This window comes from Cuculus canorus, chromosome 1, assembly GCF_017976375.1.
Source record: "Cuculus canorus isolate bCucCan1 chromosome 1, bCucCan1.pri, whole genome shotgun sequence".
Lineage (NCBI taxonomy): Eukaryota > Metazoa > Chordata > Aves > Cuculiformes > Cuculidae > Cuculus > Cuculus canorus.
This window is the reverse complement of record NC_071401.1, coordinates 9,216,111-9,236,006: the sequence shown is the minus strand read 5'-3', so window position 1 is coordinate 9,236,006 and position 19,896 is coordinate 9,216,111. Positions and strand designations below refer to the sequence as shown.

General features: G+C 38.1%; 1 protein-coding gene across 2 annotated transcripts in view; it reads left to right on the top strand.

Moving 5' to 3' along the window:
• Positions 1–19,896, top strand: part of CNTN5 (contactin 5) — a 229,500-nt gene that overhangs the window by 172,570 nt on the left and 37,034 nt on the right. Inside the window, exons 13-14 of one of the 2 annotated variants that reach the window (XM_054055995.1) lie at positions 13,804–13,962; positions 14,378–14,527. In XM_054055995.1, coding sequence (XP_053911970.1) covers positions 13,804–13,962; positions 14,378–14,527 — 309 coding nt within the window. The remainder of the gene's footprint in view (positions 1–13,803; positions 13,963–14,377; positions 14,528–19,896) is intronic. The other variant, XM_054055996.1, reaches the window with a different exon arrangement.

The following is a 19,896-nucleotide window of genomic DNA, read 5'->3' as shown; positions in this document are numbered from 1 at the left end:
TATTGGGATGGTGCTATTTAGTCACCTCAACACAGACATATAATGCCATTTTAGCTGCCTTATGAAATCTTGTGGGTTATGCAAGACCTTATGTATTACCTTTACCTCTCCCAGACAGGAGCTGGAGGCGCAGTGGACAGGCAAGGCAATCTCAACTTTAATAACATTGAACTTATTAGGTGACAAAAATAGCTCAGCTACTATCTAGGACACTGCAGACTGGCTACAGAATTATTTTTTTAATACCAGTTATGTAAATAAGTTTATTTAATTTGATGTAGATTTTTTTGAATTTGATGTAGAAAACAGATGCTTTTCTGAGAAAGAGGTTTGAGATTAAAAAAAGAGCACTGCAAATGTTACCAGAATATCAGTATGTGAGTGTCTCATTCTCATGCCATCTTGCCAATGAAACAAAAACTATGACTGTTTTATAATGGAATTTATATTCATATCTATTTTGCTTGCAATGTTCTTTTCTTGTGTCGATGATTGCATAATTATAGGATGCAGTAAGAAATGTTTGCACCACTTTCACAAAATGCTTTATACTGTGTGACTACTTTTGTCCTGATGTAAAATTCAGCTTCTCTGAAACTACAGGATATGATTGGTTTGCTGAAGTAGTTAATTTCCTTAGGATATCTGTAAAACTTATGCAAATAAGAGCAACAACATCCTACAGTGTCAGTATTGCTTTCACAAAAAAAGTGTAAGATGGTTTTGGTTTGTGTTGCAGAGTATGTTTAAAGCACATTCATTGCAAAGTTACTAATGAACTCTATAGACTTTAGCATATTAAAAATCCAGAATATTTGGGAGAATCTAATCTATCTCTACTTATACCATTACAGGCATTTCATTTTCATTTCAGTATCTCTAATTCTTTTTTCTCCACCTATCTCTGTTTATAGAATGCACTCGGTGTTCTGCAATTTGACAATGTCTGGTGATCCCAAATTGCAGGACTTTTCAAAATTCTTTATGTTTAGCTTTTGGAGATACTGGACATTGATTAGGAGAAGAGATCAGCAGCAAGAGATATTTCAGTAAATGTTTCAGTAAACTCTGAATAATTCCAGCTGTCAAAGGAAGTCATCATTTATGAAGGAAATTCATTGCCGCTATGCAGCAAATTCTGTCTAAGGTTATATTATTCTTTATTTCCAGTATATTTTTTTAGGTAAAATGATTTCATTTTATTCACGGTACAAAACATCTCTCCGTCTTAAGTATTACAGCCCATGGCCAAAGTGAGATAGCAGAAGCTTTGTTCTGAACTCTTAGAAACATCAATATGAGCAAAGTTCTAGCACATACTTATTCTGACCTTATTGTCTCTCCTTTTGCCTCTGCAGAAAATGCCAGTCTTGAATGTTGATAATATCATGCAAACATACACAGCACTTCAATAATTAGTTTTATTCTAAGTTTCATCTGGTACTTTTAATATATCATTGTAATTTTTACTCAAAACCCATTCTGCGTGCAACATTTCCACAGGAAATAAATTCAACAATTTAATATATTGAAGTAAAAATCATCTAATTTAACCTCCTTTAGGCATTAATGTATATCAGAATTATTGCTATGAGAAAACTGCTTAAATTTATACTGAATTATGTGTTTGACCAGTGCATGATTTTTAAGTCAAAGGACAGTTTTCTACAACTTTACTATAAGAACTAGCAAGACAACTATACCTCTTCAAATGAAAGAAAGAGAAACAAACTTTTTACAGACTCCTATTGCCCATAATATGCTGATCTTCAACGGACAAACATTCATGGCTGCATTTTCAGGCAATTGTGATGACTTGGTACCATTTATTGTGGAAGAAGTATAGAATATCCTTAACCGTATTTCTCTTTTTTGAAACTATGTTTGCTAGTTGCTCTCTTGGAGTATAGCCCAACCAATTGTGTCATTATTTTTGCCCTTGTTCTTCCTTCCCCTGCATTATATAGTAGAAGTTAAATTTCAAAATGTCACCAATGGGAAACAATCTGAAGAACAAAGAACTAATAGTGCCAAATAAATCACAGGTTTTCCTGAGTCTTATATGCCTGCTTATAAAGAGGTAATTAATGGTGCAAGAAAATTTCTTAATTGACTACATTCATACATATGTGTGTGTATGCACAAAAAAAAGATACTAAGATAACCGCAAGTTTCTATAGTGCCTTTTTCTACAATGGTTTATAGATATTTTAGAAATCATTTTCATATTCTCTGCCTCACAGTTCTTGATTTTAAGTAAGTTGCAGTGAAATACATGTTATTTCCATAATGAATATTATCTAATGAATCTCTTCCAGAAACACTTCAAAAATATATATAGAAGGATATTCTAGACCATGTGTCCCAGTTTAGCCCTTAACTGGCAGCTAAACAGTAGGCAGCTGCTCTGTCATCCGATTACCCCCTCCCACTTAGGAAGTAAAATTGGGAAACAAAAGGAAAACTCGTGGGTTGAATTAAACTAATTTTAATAAAGCAATAAAAGATGATAAAATACCGATACTAATAGTAAAATATACTAAACAATACTGAACTGTCCTGAGCAGCAAGCTGGGTAACGTGTGCTCTCTGCAGTGACCACCTGATGGTGAACGCAGCGAGTGTTGTGTGGTTCCAGCAAACACAAAGGTCATGATGCAGACCTGCAAAGCCTACAGCATGCAGAAATCACTGAACATACAGCAACTGGACACCAGAAGCAGGAGTGCAGAGAACAAGTGACCACCAAAAGCAGGGGGGCCTGGAAAAGAAGGCTATCCCCACAAAGCTTCCCCCTTTATACTGAGCATGGTGGGTTTGGTATGGAATACTTTCTTTGGCTGCTTTGGGTCAGTTGTCCTGGCTCTACTCCTCCCAACTTTACACACCTGCTTACTTGTAAAACATATGAAACTGGGAAAGGTCCTTACTTTCCCCAGAAAACTATAAATGCCATTATTTTTCAGTATTCTTTTCATACCAAAATCTAGAGAAACAGCAGCTGCATAAAAGAAAATCAGTTTATCCAATCTGAGCATAAACTTTTCTTAACCACAACTAAAACCAGTATGTGTTATCAACATTCTTCCCACACTAAACCTAAAATGTTGCAGCTACTGAGAAGCTGAACTTTTATTCCAGCTGAAACCAGGAAAACATGTTTGGAGAAAACCAAGATTCAAAATCTATCAGCAGCAGCTACTCAAAACAAAACTTAAATATGTTTCTAAATGTTTTGAAAATGTAATTAAACCAGGTATGTTGAAGTAAGTATATTGAAGTAAGCCTATTGAAGTAAGAAATAACTTTTTTGTGGTCCTTAGTAATTTCTCTGCTTCCAAAATGTTTTTTCCACCTGTTTTTCAGGTGAGGGTATATATTTTTCCTTTTCTGTTTCATTTTTCTAATGCTGCCAATAATGCAGATTTCACTAGGTAAAGATGCCCTGCTGGCAGCTGAACCTGTTGGGTAATACATTAGTTTTCTGGCTTACGTTCCTTCCATTTTAGTCCTGAAATGGGTTATGAATGAGAAGTATTTGGAACCATAGAATCATAGAATAGTTTGAGTTGGAAGGGACTTTAGAGATCATCCAGTTCCACCTCCCTGCCATGGGCAGGGACATCCCACTGGATCAGGTTGCCCAAGGCCCCATCCAACCTGGCCATGAACACCTCCAGGTGTTCCAATGTCTCACCACTCTCAGAGTGAAGAAAATCCTCCTTATAGCTAGTCTAAATATGCACCTGCCCAGTTTACATCCATTTCCCCTAATCCTATCACTACATGCTTTTGTAAAATGTCCCTTCCCAGTTTTCTTGTAGTCCCTTCAGGTACTGGAAGTAGTCTCATGCTAGTAAACAGTGATCTTCAGAAGACTTTTCTCCTGACATATCTGACTTCATTTGTCTATATTCAGGTAGGCTACTACCTAACTTGCAAAAGCATTTCCTTTCCAAAATATGGTTCTACAAAATTCTCTCTAATTCATCACAAGTTGTTCTTAAGTACCTGAAGAAATAAGTCATGATCTTCTATTCATCCATCTCAGATCCACCATCCTTTCCAGATAGACACTTTGACTCTGTGAAAGTTCCAGGAGAGGTGATTTACTCTCTGAGTATGGGGAGGATGAGAGGATTCACCTCAAAGGCCAAGATTGATTCAAGGTAGAAAAGGCAATGCTAGCCACTTACAGCTTAGTTCAGTAATTGCAGTGCTCATCTACAAGGTGGGATATTTCATTTAGTTGCCAAAGTACACTCACCTCTTCTCAACAGCATGCCACACCTGAAGGTAGTCGATTAGGTGGGATCAAGATGCATTCAACCCACTTTCCAAGGCAGAGTAGCCAGGAACACAGAAGTCAGGAGGCAAACAAATGAGAGCCTGACTCTGTAAGGCACAATTTAGGGTACGTCCAACAACAAAGATATTTGCTTCTTTCTTTGGGTTGACTACTGCCCAAAAAATTAGCATAGTCCTCAGGGGAACTATTGTCAACAGTTTAAGCCATTACACTGCAGTGTGTACTGGGAAAGGGAAAAGCTAAATAGCAGGCATGCCCCCCTCTGCCTGGCTTTGCCCTGCAGCAGGGCAATGAGCAAACAGTAATAAAGCCTTAAATACCACTGCAAGATTTTCTGGAAGACAGTCATCAGAGCCCATAGCAGGAGAAGACAGCCATCAGAGCCCATAGCAGGAGAAGACAGCCATCAGAGCCCATAGCAGGAGAAGACAGTCATCAGAGCCCATAGCAGGAGAAGACAGTCATCAGAGCCCATAGCAGGAGAAGACAGTCATCAGAGCCCATAGCAGGAGAAGACAGCCATCAGAGCCCATAGCAGGAGAAGACAGTCATCAGAGCCCATAGCAGGAGAAGACAGCCATCAGAGCCCATAGCAGGAGAAGACAGTCATCAGAGCCCATAGCAGGAGAAGACAGCCATCAGAGCCCATAGCAGGAGAAGACAGCCATCAGAGCCCATAGCAGGAGAAGACAGCCATCAGAGCCCATAGCAGGAGAAGACAGCATATAGGGCAGGCTGATACAGCTCGAGGACATCCAGAAGAGAAAACAGCTTTTCACATAGGGTAGTAACTATCCTGGCACCAGGCCCGCACAGATGTGTTGCTTCAGTGGAATCTCATAACAGGAATTATGTATGTCTGATGGTCAAAGAAATTGTTTTACTGGAGTGAATGAATACAAAAAAAATCATAGCTATGAATTTACATCCCTGACACCCAAGTCATTGCCTTATTCCACTTCATTTATGTCTTGTGGTATTTGCTCACCTAAGGAAAATATGTGCAGAATAGCTGTTTGCCATGCAAACAGAGATGTTTACAGGAGAATATAGATTTTTGCTACACAGTCAACAAATGTTTGCTCTAGCACATAAAGTCATCAGCCATTTAAGAAGCAGAAGTGATTTACGATTTTTTATGAACGTCAATCCTGTTCTTGTCATCAGTCCAAGAACAGTTTTCCCATATCATGTGCTTTTTCTGGCTACCAGCCTTTATTTATCCACCTAGATCTTCAACTTTCAGTGAATATTAAGTAGCAGAGAAGCAGAGTAGCAGAATGTTTCCGCTTGGCTGGTTTTCCATCTATCATTGGCACACCAGTAGTCAAGCTGTCTCTATACTGATTTTTCACAAAGAAGTGATTACCAAAGCAGAATGTTCTAATACTGGATAAATATGCATGTTATGTTCTGACACTAATGATATGATCACAAACATGGTTATTACACATCCAAGTACCAGCCAGGAGACTTGATGTCTCAGGTGATATCGTGGCCAGTAACGTGTCAGGTGTCCTCAAGACAATGCCTCCTTGGTAAGTTAATTTGTTTTTTTAAAGCCTGTCTTCCAGAAAGGACCTGTTGCATTCTTATATCCCCATTATGTTGTAGAAATTTGAAGCAATCTGTGCACTCATATATTCATTATAAATTATATCTTCATGTTCCTGTGCTCCCATCATGTTTCACTGTAGAGACACGTAAAACACTTCTGTCATAAATAAGGTTGACACCATGAAGTGGCTAACCTTTATTACCTTGTGTTGGTCCAATCAACTATATTAAAAAAGGTCAACAGTGGCTTTCACTTTGTGTTTATTTAATTCATCAGTACAAAATCTGTTACTCATATACAGGGGGTTTTGATAAACACCAGCAGAACTCAGAGCTAAGAGCAAAAGGCTGCTTCCTACATTCATTTTGACAAAAAGTATCCCTCTGCTCTTGAAACACAGCTTTTAATGAACTTATTTGATCTGTTGCTTTGCCATAGGCTGCAATAAGGAAAAGCTTGGACAAAACTATCTCCTACCAAAACCAGTTATTGTATATTCCTTGCTCTTTCTTCTGCAAGTTTGTAGGGTTGGGTTAGAAACGCATCTGTGCAGTTCAGAAAAGAAAAAGAGTAGGAGTTGAGAATGTCCCACAGGAGTCTAGTGGATTTTCACAAAGACAAATACCTTTCACCTGCACTGAGGTGCATATTACTCCTTGTTGCCACAGCAGTTCCCAAGAACACCAGGAAGTTTCTTGCAAATTAGAGGATCAGTGCAAAATTTAGCATTATATTACTATCTTATGAGAATTGGGACAGTGCTTCAAACTTTTAGAAATGAGTGAGTGATTTTTTCCTGTAATAACCTCTTTATTGTCAGCAGTGACAGTGACACCACAAAGAGCAGCTTTTAAGTTATTTTTCACAGCTATCCCTTTCTTGCATCACCTTTATTAAGATCATCATGACTGAGTTAGGAATATAAGATTGAGAAGTTAAAGGATTCGTTTACATCTGTGAAAACTTCAGTGTTCAATGAAGAGAACCAAGTCTCAAATATTTTAATATTTATTCAATAAATGAAGGCTTTTTATGGCAGTAAATTACTGGGCTCAGTAACTTTAAGTGGTCAAATAAATTCCATCACTTAAGTCTTCTAAATTATTCTTGCAAAGCTGCTTTACAATACTTCATACCCAAGAGAGTAAGTAAGCATTGATTGCAAACTACTCAGGCAGATGTTGGATGCTACATTACACACTGCCTTACAACAGTCTGTGGAGCAGCCAGCTTACCTCCAAATTACCAAACATTTTTTTTTAGAGTGTTTCACTTGTTCTAGATACCACGCAGCATGGTCTCTGGTTTTCAAAGGAGTAAAGGGTACAAGTCCAAAAATTACTTAATCAATGTTTGACTTTCTGCATTGTAAAGAGCATAAACTGTAGCCCATATCAAAGGTTAACACAACAAGGTAACTAAGTCTGAGACAGCATAGGAAAGTAAAAGAATATTAGTTGTTTGCAAGAGAACTACAGTAATGCAGTAGCCAAACCAGTTTGCTCCATTTTTCAGTTTGAAGTGCTAACTAGTAAAAAGTGCCTTCTTCTGTAATAAAGATCAAATAAATGCAGAGAAATTATTTCTCATGTTTCCTTGTATTTGTCAGTGATTATGTAAAGGATTGTTTTAGCATATCCAGTAATCTTAATATTTTATGTATTTATATAAAAATAATTTATATATTACTTATATTTTAAAAAATGTGTTCTAGCACAAACTCAAAGAAAAAATATTCATCTTAGTTCTGTTACAAATAGACCAGTGCTCTCAGAGCATTAATACAGCTAACTTTGTTTCCAATACTATTTCATTGGTCTATAATGAAGGATATTGGCAGATTTAGATGCCAGATATTTTCTGAGTATTTTAGTAATACTTTGTTCACTATTGTTTGCTTTGATTTTCTTTTTCACTCTACTCCTCAAAATGTGTTTTCTATTGTTATGGATGTCAATAGATATTACGCTTTGCTAAAGGAATCAAAAAAATAATGTCCAGTCTTCTTAATTCTCTATGTCAATGATGTACACCCCTGGAAAATTATTAGCATATAAAAAAACTAATTAAACCCCTTTGAACTATACTAACAGTAGTACAACATTCATGGCAGGAAAATTCCTTATAAATAAGATGAAATCCAACTTTGTTCTAAATGTATTATGTGCATTGTAAGACTATGCACTACAAACTAACAGAATGCACTGTGCATACCTACTATAAGTAAAATGATCTTTAAGACCAAATGTCTACCTGTAAAATGTTGAAATGGAGCACAGAGCAATCCTGTAGTGTGAAGGGAGCCTTGTGATGACAAACTGTAGTTTAGGAGCACACATTTTGTGGTCAAAAATAAAAAAGAGGTTAAAGCTATTCATCTTGTAGACTGGCAAAACTACCAATCTAAGCAAGGAATCCATTCTCGTGATATATTTTTGGAGAAGTAATGCTTTTTCTGAACTCCACTGACCTGGAGTAAATGTAAAGCAGGAACTGCTGGTTAGGTTGACCACGCTGCTCCTTTCAGTTATGATATCGCGAATAGAACTTAAAGAGAAGCACTTGAGTTTAAATGTCATCAGACACAACATTATTAAATGGAATGTAAACAAGGTCAGCAGATTCTTGCTGGTCTTTGAAACTACATTTGAGCTGCAGAAAAGTCCAGGAAGGTGTCCTAAGCACAGACTCCATTAATTGGACGCACAGAATATGTCCTTAATAGTAAACTTATCCCTGAGGCCAATGGCTGCAGCAATGTTCCCATACACACAACTGCATTCCTAGTCTCTTTCCTATCTGAAAACAGGACTGTCATGTTGGGATCAGACAAACTGCCTGTTGGGATCTGCTCCAGCCCATAGTAATACATTAATTGTGTCAAGGCATTGGCTGGGAAAATCATAATTGCACAAAGCTGAAATTATGGTACAGACTGACTGACAACATAATAATGCATGGGATCAGTGCTAGAGTTTAGATCTGGGCTTTTGCCCTTTTCAGTATATCAGAGTGGCTGAAACACAGTATTGGAAGATAGTACATTACTGTAGACGGAGCATCAGTACTTTAACCCACGTATTCCAGACGAAAATAGCTCCAGCAACCTGGTCTTGTAACAGGACCTTTTTTATAATATATTCAATGGTGTGAAAGAAAAAGAGATTCATATCTTTTAAAAGGGATAGGAGGTTAAGAGTTTTAAAAAAGACGCTTTGTTCCACTTAAGAAACGTTTCACAAACGTGAACTTAACTCATACCTATAACTTCAGTCAGAAAAGGTGCCCAGAAACAAGTACAAATATGCAAATCAGATGTGGTGATGTTCACAAACTCAGTGCCTAAAAGAGATTTCCATTTCTGGGTTTGCTGGTGCCCACATTGTGACTGCAAAGAGTAAAGGAGGCAATGTGGACCAGAATTGGGACAACTAGAAAGTGATGCCCTGCATTGCTAAAAGTAGTCCGTAGGATATGCCAATGGAAAAGGCTTATCCAAAGTTCAGTTTCTTATTCTATGTGGAAGCTGCTAGTGATGTCATTCACAATCCAACTCATAGGCTACTGGTTCTTTTCCTCCTAAGTGAAATTTCAGTTCATGTTCCCTGCACTCTCCAGACATTTTATGCCAAGTCATAACTGCCACAACATGCAGATCGAGCTCAGAGGATATGGGCTGCAGTTAGGCAGCTAGACTCAAAATTTAGTGAAGTTTTTAAGTGAAGCTTTCAGTGTTCTTTCCCAAATCCTCTATTTTTAGGTTTGTACAAGGCAGAGAAGACAACAGGGCAAAGGAGCATGAAATGACATATGTATCACCAAAAGCCTTCTCTTTTGGTGAAAGAGACAAGGGATTCTTCCTGGATCTCATCCCTGCACGAGTCAAGACTATTCGGGCTGTAACATAAATGTCTTCCCTTTCTTACCTTCCAACCCTGTGTCTAACCGTCCTGTCTGTTCTGCTGCTGGTTTGGGTTATAACTTCTCCATCTACCCAGGGACGTTGTGTAGCTACTTTGCAGAAACAACTTGGGTACTCTACATGTGGATGGAATGGAGATACGGAGGTATTCACTAGAGCCATGGTGTCTGTTGCATTTACTATTCATCAAACTTCCTCTCCATCCTCTTGTTCCTCACCATCTGCAAACATTTCAGCTGTCATAGGTGGGCACAGCAGAAGGGATTTATGCTGCAAGAAACAGTCAAGATCCTGTTTTCTCAAACACCTTTTCCATCATTCTGTAGTTACCGATTCTTTCTTTTCCTCTTTTTCTTGACTTCTCATCTTTTTCATGACTGGCCGGTAAACCCTGTCATTCAGAGAGCAAAATCTTCAGAACAAGTAATCGGTGTTCTTGAACTGCTGCATATCAGGCTTCTTAATGGTTTGGTAAAAATAAGATTTATCCCAGTCAGGCTGCAGTGGATAAATCAGTGTAATATTCTGGGATTCACAAGAAAGGGCACTGCCTCACTGAATGACAGTGGCTATTATTGATAACAGTCTTTCAAGAACTCTCACATTAACATTGTACCATGGCAAGTAATCTAAAGGACCTCTCAGGATGATCATTCCAACAATAAAAAGACATATAAAACAAGTTTGCCAAAATGCAGTCATGCATGCCCTGAAATGAAGTATCAATCTATGGAATTGCTCTGAAAGAAGATAGCTGACTAATATCTTTGATGCTGTTTTTCTGCTGCTCCTAAAGCTACATAAGAGTTTATCACAGCCCCAAACATCTTCTCTATGAAGGTCAACTGCACTGTAGTGCATTTATGACCAGTTATTTTCTGTGTAGTTTCCGGAGAAGCATTTGAGCAGACCGTGCATTTTTTCAACAATTGACTGTTCTGAACTAAAAATTTGTTTTAGAGATCCTGAACAATAACACAGCCCTTGGGGAAAAAAGCTTCTCAGCATCAGCCATCCAGCTGACACCATGAATGATTACATCCAAGCATAAAATTTAATGAGATTTCTACAAAAAATGAGTGACATCTGCATAGCACTCAGGTCCTGGCTAACTGTCATACATTTGTCATCACTGAGGCTTTTGTCCTTTATTAATCCTCTTTCAAGAAAGTGTGCTGTTGGAAATGAAAATGCTTTTTAGCAGCCATCCTGCAGAATGTTTAAGAGCACAAGCCTCAGAAAGCATAATGACACATTGTCATGACTAGGAATGCATTTAAAAGGCTTAGAAAACATACGAGAACTCTGACAACAGAATATATTGAGAATTTAGCAGGAGAGGTCTGCATAAGTATGTATTACATATTTTTATATAAGGAAGACACTTGTTCTTTTGTCTATAATACGGTGGCTAGAAACTTTTTAACAACATTCAATGTCCATGGGAGAAATATTGTCATAACAGAAAGTAGTAAAATATTTCCCTTTAATTTTGTTTGTGCTTGGGACCGTGATATAATCCTAGTCCTAGGGCTGCAACTCAGTAAAAACATTTGATTATATGAAGGTCCCAGCTTTCCTTTAAACTTTCCCCTATGGCTACAAATAAAAATTTCACTAGTATTTTCCTATATCATCAGATAGCCTGAAACAACAGATGATTGAGATTGAAGGTTTCCCTGTTTTATTAAATTAGCCCCAGGACTTGATATTCTGAGACAAAGACCAGACCTGGTGCTTCCCATCAAAGAACAGCAAACGCTTGGGAGGAAGGCAAGACTTCAGAGGACATATCTTTCTGTCTTGTCTGCTCCCAGAAAGAAAACCAAGACTTTTCAACTGGAAATTGAGATGGTACACGAGAAGGCCAAGAGTCACAAGTTGTCTGCTAAGTAGGCAGAGCAAGGGAAGAGGAAAGACTCCCAGCACTGAAACAGCTTACATCCCACAGAAGTGGAAAACTTTGTGCTTCCTATAGCCCAGAGCAGAACCCTGGGCTCCTGCAAATAAGACTGCAGTGCACTGTGGAGGCAATCCTTTCCCATCATACATCTGTAATACTAAACTTTGCTGAACTGAATCTCCTGAATTCCAAACATATGCCTTTTGTTGTTGTTGTTATTTCTGAATGGCATATATATCCGACATTTTAATAATAATTAGTGACTTGTAGATCATTGACAAACGGAGCAGAGTGAATAGTGTAATTTCCTTTCTCATAAGAAGGATTCAATGTCTTTTTCACTCTGAAGCTATAGAGCCCAACTATTACAAAACTCTGATCATACTGTTGTCATAGTTCATGTAAACATGCTTTTGTTGAGAGCACATCACAGGAAATATAAAGCCTTTTGCAGATACAAATGACAAAAAAAGACCCTGGCAACTAAAAATACTCTGATTAATGGGATTTTTAGCCTTTGATATTCAGATAAATTCATTTTTCCTCGTGGACTAAGGATTCTAGCCAGCAAAAGACTTGATTGCGTGATAGAGAAATAAAATGTAATAATATTGAGCTCAGTAATGCAGAAATCTTGGCTACAAGTATCACTTCAAATGGAAGCACCTGAGTGTTTGCCTCTGCGATTCACAGGTGCTGAGTTGTGACAGTTCAGCAAGTGGGATTGTACCACTCACTACAGCTCAAAAGAATGGGATTATCCAAAGGGTCTGCTCTGCTATAGCTCATAATATATGTAAACAGAATTGGGCTCCTGCAAACATGTAGCAGCAATTGTTTCCATCATCATTCCATCTTCAGTTTCATTTTGGGAGAACATGTCCAGTAGTGCATTTCTGATTTCACAAGTTTCCATTTGCTCATAAGTGGAAGCAAAACTTCAGCTTCCAATGACAGGAAGATGAAAAAGAGTCAGAGGTGTCTTGGATGTCAAGAAAATACAGATTTGTCATAATTAATTATAGCTATTAATGATATTAAAGTTTTGCAGAAGTATTAAGTCCTATCCTTCAGGATATATATAAGCTTTTAAGTGTAAGTAACCACAAGAAAGATGTTTATTCTGCATTTGCCCATGACAGAGACACACGTTTGCCCCTACATGTCTGTTTGTTTCAACCGAAAGAACCTTGCCTCCAATTTAGTTTGGCAAGTCCAAATGGCCAATATTTTCAAACACCCATAATAGGAATATTGGGAAGAATTAAGGAAAAAAAGAAGGGGGTAGGAGTGGAATGTTATTGTCACATTTTTCTTTGTGAAGGCACATTTGCTACCACTTATGGGATAACTCATGTGGCCCATACAAGTGGTGATTAGCGTATTCTCATTTGTTGCAGCTAAAAGGAATAAATCATCCTTTCATTTCTCAAATGAGAAGTTGTTGTGGGGTTTTGTCTGTTTTTAATGGAAACAGCAATTATTAGCCCTCAAAATATTTGGGGTTAGATTTTGTTTTTAATAGGTTTCAATCAAACAGTTAATGGACTTCCAGCAGGACACCAACCCAGGCCATTTCCTTGAAGTGAATTTGAGAAGTGAATTTGAGAAAAAGGATGAATGCTGTATTCCTGATTCAGTTATTAGTGATATTACAGTCCTTCAAGAAGCACATCCACCTGTGCTTAATTTTGATCATTACTTGTCATTCCTGCTGGCAAGTCTCATACAAAGAGAAGGTGTGATTGTGACTCTTCACTCTGACCTGGATGCCTCATATTGTTGGTCTTTCTTTTTCCTTTAACTTTAGGTTCAGAATAATTATAACACAGGATTTTTTTCTAACTGTTTCTATTTCTAGTTCTTCTGTTTCCACTCTGACAAGCTGATTGGTACTCATCCATGCAGCAGTTAAAGATTAGAAACAACCACAATTTATTAGCAGAAATCACAGAAATGAAGTACCTCTGTGACATAGTAGTGTGCATTTTAACCCTTGTATTCCATGGATATTGAACTCCACTGAGTCCCTACAGAATGCATCACCTGTATTATTGCTGCTCATCCACAGTGATGGTGTGGTCTGTTTGATTATTCCACTTTATTTCTAGGTCCTCCTGGTCCCCCAGGGGTTGTAATAGTGGAGGAAATTACAGACACCACAGCAACACTTTCCTGGAGTCCTGGGGCAGACAATCACAGCCCTATCTCCCTCTACAACCTACAAGCACGCAGTCCATTTTCTCTTGGCTGGCAGACCGTAAAAACAGGTGAGAAAAACTTTCAAACAGCGCAAGTAAACTGTTCAAAACTCCTGCTCATCACAATAATAACCACTGGCAACTGCAAGAAGAGACACTCTTAAGATAACAAAGATAAATTAAAAGCACTGATTTTTTTTTTTTCTTTTTTTCATTCCTTTTGCGTTATGTAGCAACAGCTCTGAAAGGACAAGACAAAGGCGCCTCCTATGAATGCATCTGGGAACCAGTAGAAAGCTCTTCCTTATGTCCCTCAATCTATATCTTTTCAGGAGTACCATAGTGCCAAAAACCTGATGTATTAGATCCTTGATGTCTATCATTTCTAATGGCCATATTGTAGCACAAAGTTCACTTGCCATTGAGACACTACAAATGAGCTTCAGCTTTCTGAGTGACCTCCATATTTCTCTACTGTCTGCAGTTCCAGATGTGATAAGCGGTGACATGGAGTCTGCTATGGCTGTCGAACTGAATCCTTGGGTGGAGTATGAGTTCAGAGTTGTAGCAACGAACAAAATTGGGACTGGAGACCCAAGTGCACCATCACGAGTGATCAGAACCAATGAAGCAGGTAGGAAATATTGTTTTAATATAATAATAAAACTATTCCCCTCTACTAAAATGCATCACTGTTCCAAGGCGATATTCTTTGTCATGGGGACCCAGTTTATTTTGATTACAGGAATACTGTTTAATTTACAGAAATTTCTAATAAATCCATTCCCTGCTGTTTTACTTAATCTGGATTGCTTTACTCTTCATCTTACACTTAAGCCATTGCTGCTTTCCCTCTGTCAGCCTTCCACTGTTCTTCAGTTTCAAGCTACTTCCCAGTTTCTTCACACAACTGCTTCCAAACAACTCTACTCCCTTATTCTTCATAACTTCTTACCTTGAAGGTACACAGAATTTTTAGGGAAGCCATGGGAATCTGCTTAATTTGAGATACTTTGTGCTCTAAAGTAATTCTTTGTCATGTACACTCTACCCATGAACTGTTAGTGCATTTAAAGAAATTTCATTGTATTTCTGACTAGGATGGTAATGTGGGAGCCCAGGAAAAACCTTGTATACCCCATGAATCTTGAAAATTGCAGTGGTGTTGGAAAGCTTGGAATAATTGACAGAACCTAGGCAGACTGGAGACAGATAAAGATGGACTGGGAATCTGAGAAAAGTCCCTAGACAGCTGGAAACACATTTTAAGAGACCAAAAGAGATAGGGATAGGGCTTGAACAAAGACTCAGAATGCAACTGTATCTTTCAGATTATTCTCAGTTCTTCTTTGTTATTTAAGAGGCCCAGGGAGTTTTGATTTTGTTTTGATGTTTCTTCAGCTGAATAATTTGTGTCAGTCATTAATCATACAGAAGACAAGAGTGCCAGTTTCAAAGATTCCACTTGAATTTGAAAGTATAACTGGTTTTAAAGCTGTAAATATTCTGGATGAAAACAGCAGTTGTTTCCACTCTGTGTTCTTATTAAGGGGGATTATAAGAATTACAAGTGGCAATGCCAAAAAGTGTCCACCTCTCTCATTATGGAATAGAATTCTTATCTTTGAAGTTTTTTTAATATTATCCCTCAGCTCCATAGTTCATCCATTTGTGTATATGCCACCCATAAATATTCACAGCAGAATGTTCAGGCTGATTTTCTTAGACAGAGCCCCAGAATCAACTGATAATTGGGGCAGGAGGGATTCTCAGGATGTCTCTAGTTCAGCTTCCCACTCACAGCCAGGTAGAATTACTTCAGAGCAGTTTGATCCTCTCTGTGCAACTTGTGCCAGCAGTTAACTAATCTCATTGTGATTTTCTTTAAGATATTTCCAGCCAGGATTCCCTGCATTTCAGCTTATGACCACTGTCTCTTTCCCTCCCCTTCACCATTATGAAGAGCTGATCTTTTATCTCCTCAATGACCTTCCTATAGGCACTGGGGGCTGCTGTTAGGTTGCACAAAGCCATCTCTGCTCCAGGCTGAACAAGCCCAGCTGCCCCAGGCTTTCCTCACAGGGAAAGTGCTCCATCCCAACCATCCCAGTTGCCTTCACTGAACTTGCTGTAGTTGATCATGTCTTTCTCATTGTGGCACTTAAAATTGGATGCACTATTTCAGATGAAGGATAACAAACCTGTCTTCAGTTGCAATAAGATTTTTTTTTTCTTCTTTGAATAACTGTAGTTGCTGGCTCATATTAAATTTCACTGCACAACCACAGAACTGTATTGAAGTGATTTGATTCCCGTTTACACATGGAAGTATGTTTTTCCAACTCTCCCTCCCATTGTCTGCAAGGTCTCCGCAGTGTGAAACTTCATAGCAGAAGCTTCATAAGCTTCATACTTTCTTCTGTTAAGAAAAGTAGGAAAGGAAAATGAAATAAAGAACACTTTCATCTCAAATGGTTTTCAGAAAAGTTTCTTTTCACCACCATTATTCCTTCCTTGATTTTGTACCATATTTCATTGGCAGTGAAAATTCTTCGGGACCCAAATGGTTGAACAACTTCTCTGTGTATTCAAGTGGTACAGATCAGAAAAGACACAAACATTCCAGCAACAGTTTATGGTGGGATTATGTTCTTTCAGATTTATTAATATGTTCCCTGTTTTTGAAAGGAGGTTTCAGGATTTTAATTGGTCAGATATATTTAAGCTGTGAGCGAATGTTTTTCTCACCAACTGAAATTTGAAAATGTAAGAATTCCTCTAGGTGTCATGGTTTTAGGGTTCCTTCCTCTTCTTCCCCAGTGTTTACAACACAATGTCTGCATTTACTTAAACATATTCCTACAACTCTAGTTGAAGTCATCTTCACGTACTTCTGTTTTCAATATTCCTTTGGACAATAGAATGTTGCTGGAGCTTGTCCAGAGGAGAGCAAGGGAGCTGATGAAGGGTCTGGGGAACAAGTCTTATGAAAAGCAGCTGAGTGAACAGGAATTATTTATTCTGGAGAAATTGAGGCTAAGGGGAGACCTCATCACTCTCTACAGCTACCTGAATAGAGGTTGCAGTGAAGTGAGTATTGGTCTCTTCTCCCAAGTGACAGGTGATAGGACGAAAGGCAATGCCTTTAAGTTGTGCCAGAGGAGGTTTTCCATACTGAAAGAGAGGTGAAGCACTGGAATAGGCTTCCCAGGGAAGTGATGGAGTCTCCATCCCTGAAGGTGTTGAAAAAATGTGTAGATGGCACTTTGGGAAGTAGTTTAGTGGGTGTGTTGGTATTGGGCTAACCTTAGAGGTCTTTTCCAACCTTAATAATTCTATGATTCCAATCATCACAACTACTCTGTAAGAATGAACTGATGAATCATAATCATGACAAGTACAAAAATAAAATTGTAGGACAGACCAAGCATACAGTGTGCAGTGTATTCTCACCCTGTGATTGGTATTCATTTCTGGGTAATATGCCACTATTGCTTTTATCTAAAGGAACAGAGCCTTTAACTCAAATAGCAATGCCCTGTACTCCAATACATCTGGCTTCTCCTGATAAACAGCACTGTAGATTATAATAATGCAGATCTTCTTGAATAATAAATCAGCAACATAATATTTCAAATAGGAAAAAGGCCAAACAGATGGGGGCAAATCAAAGGAGGGCAAAAAGCTAATAAAGGAGCTCTGAAGAGGAAAGCTGACAGGTGTTTACTTGCACTTCCAGTTTCTCAGTTAGGAACACTTTTTGCTACCAGTTAACAGCTGCACAGATGTCGTGTTACAAGGGAGTGTTTTGTAGCATGACATTGAAATCCAGACAGGTGCCAGTAAAACAATTTAACAGCCTTCAGAGAAACCAAAGCTGAATTTATGCAGTCTGCCAGCTTAACACGACAAGGTACAGCAGAAGTCTATTGTTATTGCCACAATTTCAAAATGAGACGCAGTCTCGTTTTTTCGTTCTGTAGGGGGAGTGAGAAGACAGGAGTTACAATAAGGTATAACTTCCCAATTTGTTAAAACCTGCAAAGAGTTGCAAAGTCAGAACAATAAGACAATGGACTCTGCTTTAAACCGAAAAACCCCCACCTTTTTTACGCATAGAATTCTTTGCAAAATAGCATGCCGCTTATAATTTTTGTAGCACTGTTGAAATGACAGAGGCTTCATGATCTACTTCATTCGGGCAGCCACTTTTTCCCAGTCTCCAGGTATTCCTGAGTGCAGACCCTGTTTAGCCCTGTCTTCTGACACAACTCTTTCAGCGATTGTTTGAATTATCATGCTTGGTATAGTTTTTAGATGCCAAAGTCAAACAGTGGGGAAACCTAGCAATAGTTTTCATTGGGTTTCATACCTGGTTTTCCAAGTCAGCACATTAATATGTAACTTAGTGTATTACCCAGTGATCTATTATTCAGAATCTCTCTGTTACTAATTCTTTATCTGAAAACTTCAAGGGAAAATCTCAGTTAAGATGGGATACAGTTTTAATATTACAGATGTCAATTCTTAGAATTCATGTGTGTGAAAGGACATTATATTTCAGAAAAAGTATCAGCATCTCTACTCATGACCCAGGCAGAGTAACCTGGCTGTTTTCCATGATGTTAGATCTGCCCCACAAGTGAAAACAGGCAGGCTGTCCCTGCACTGGATAAAACTCCAGACATATTGGTCTCCCAATGGAGAGGATGACTGTGGCTCCTGACTGTGGCTTATGTTCAAGTGAGATCTCAGATCCACTGGGCTGAATGATAGCTATGTAGACAATCCACAGAGGCAGCAAATGTGTGATTCTGCTTCTGTTATTTTATTCTTAAACGGAGATCGGCATCTGTACTTAATGACACAAGATAATTTGACTGCAGACTAGTCTTTTTCTCCCCTTGAACCTCATACTTTATCACTTCTTCCCCAAGATAGTAACATTTTATATTTGTCCTTTATCATAGTATCATCTAAATATACCAATGGAGAAAACACTTGGGATGGTGTAAGGAAATCAACAGAATAATAAACAAGTTTTCACTTGCTTTAATTTTTTAATTAAACACTAATCTTGTTACTTAGTTCATATTTAGTTAACATGATAGCTTTTCATAGCTCCTTTCATCGGAATGGATAATACTGCAGTTTTCTGGCACATCTAGCTTACAGCCAGCTGCTGCATTTCTGTCACTTCTAGCCTTGATACATATTTTACAGGTTCACAAGGTGAAAAGAGCCAATAACATGAATTTAAATGTCTGGCATTCCACTAAGGCAGCCGGGCATTTGAAGCCTGGGGGCAAAGCATCAATTACATTATCTATTCATGGGGAAACATAGGGAGAAAGAAATTGAGTAGAATCAAAGTTTAACCTACTAATCATACATGCAAACTTGATTTCATGAGGTAACAATGTGATGCACTCTATTAATAGCAGGTTGTACCCAGGTTTTATTTTTAATAAGACTTTATTTTCCATTAAGTCATCAATATTGTCAGCTAGAATTTCTTTACAGCATAACAAGAAATGCCTCTGTCCCAGGAAAAACGATACCTGTCTTAGACTGGCTTTGTCTTGGGTTGTGTTAGGTTTTTGTTGTTTTTGTTGTTAGTGTGGTGATTTGTTTGTTTGTGAACTGTATAAAACAAGTTACAGATTTTCCCATTATCATAACAATTTTTGCTTTAGAAAAAAAACTGGATAATCTGCTGTATCTATGATATTGGGAGATGAATATCTGGGCTGCTAAAGCTTTTGTAGAAAAATGATACTTTTCTATAGGGAAAATAAACATATAATATTGCAGGCTTGAACTAATATGCAGTATATATTGACAAAGAATCCAAATGTGTTTGCTACTAAGAGACTAAAAAGCTAAGGAATTGGTTCTCTGGCATATATGCTACAGTATTTGAGATTTCAGTCCTATATGTGGTGATTTAGAGGCTATTCAGACTGAGTGCTGAAGATATGCATAACACTGTTATCAGTGCAT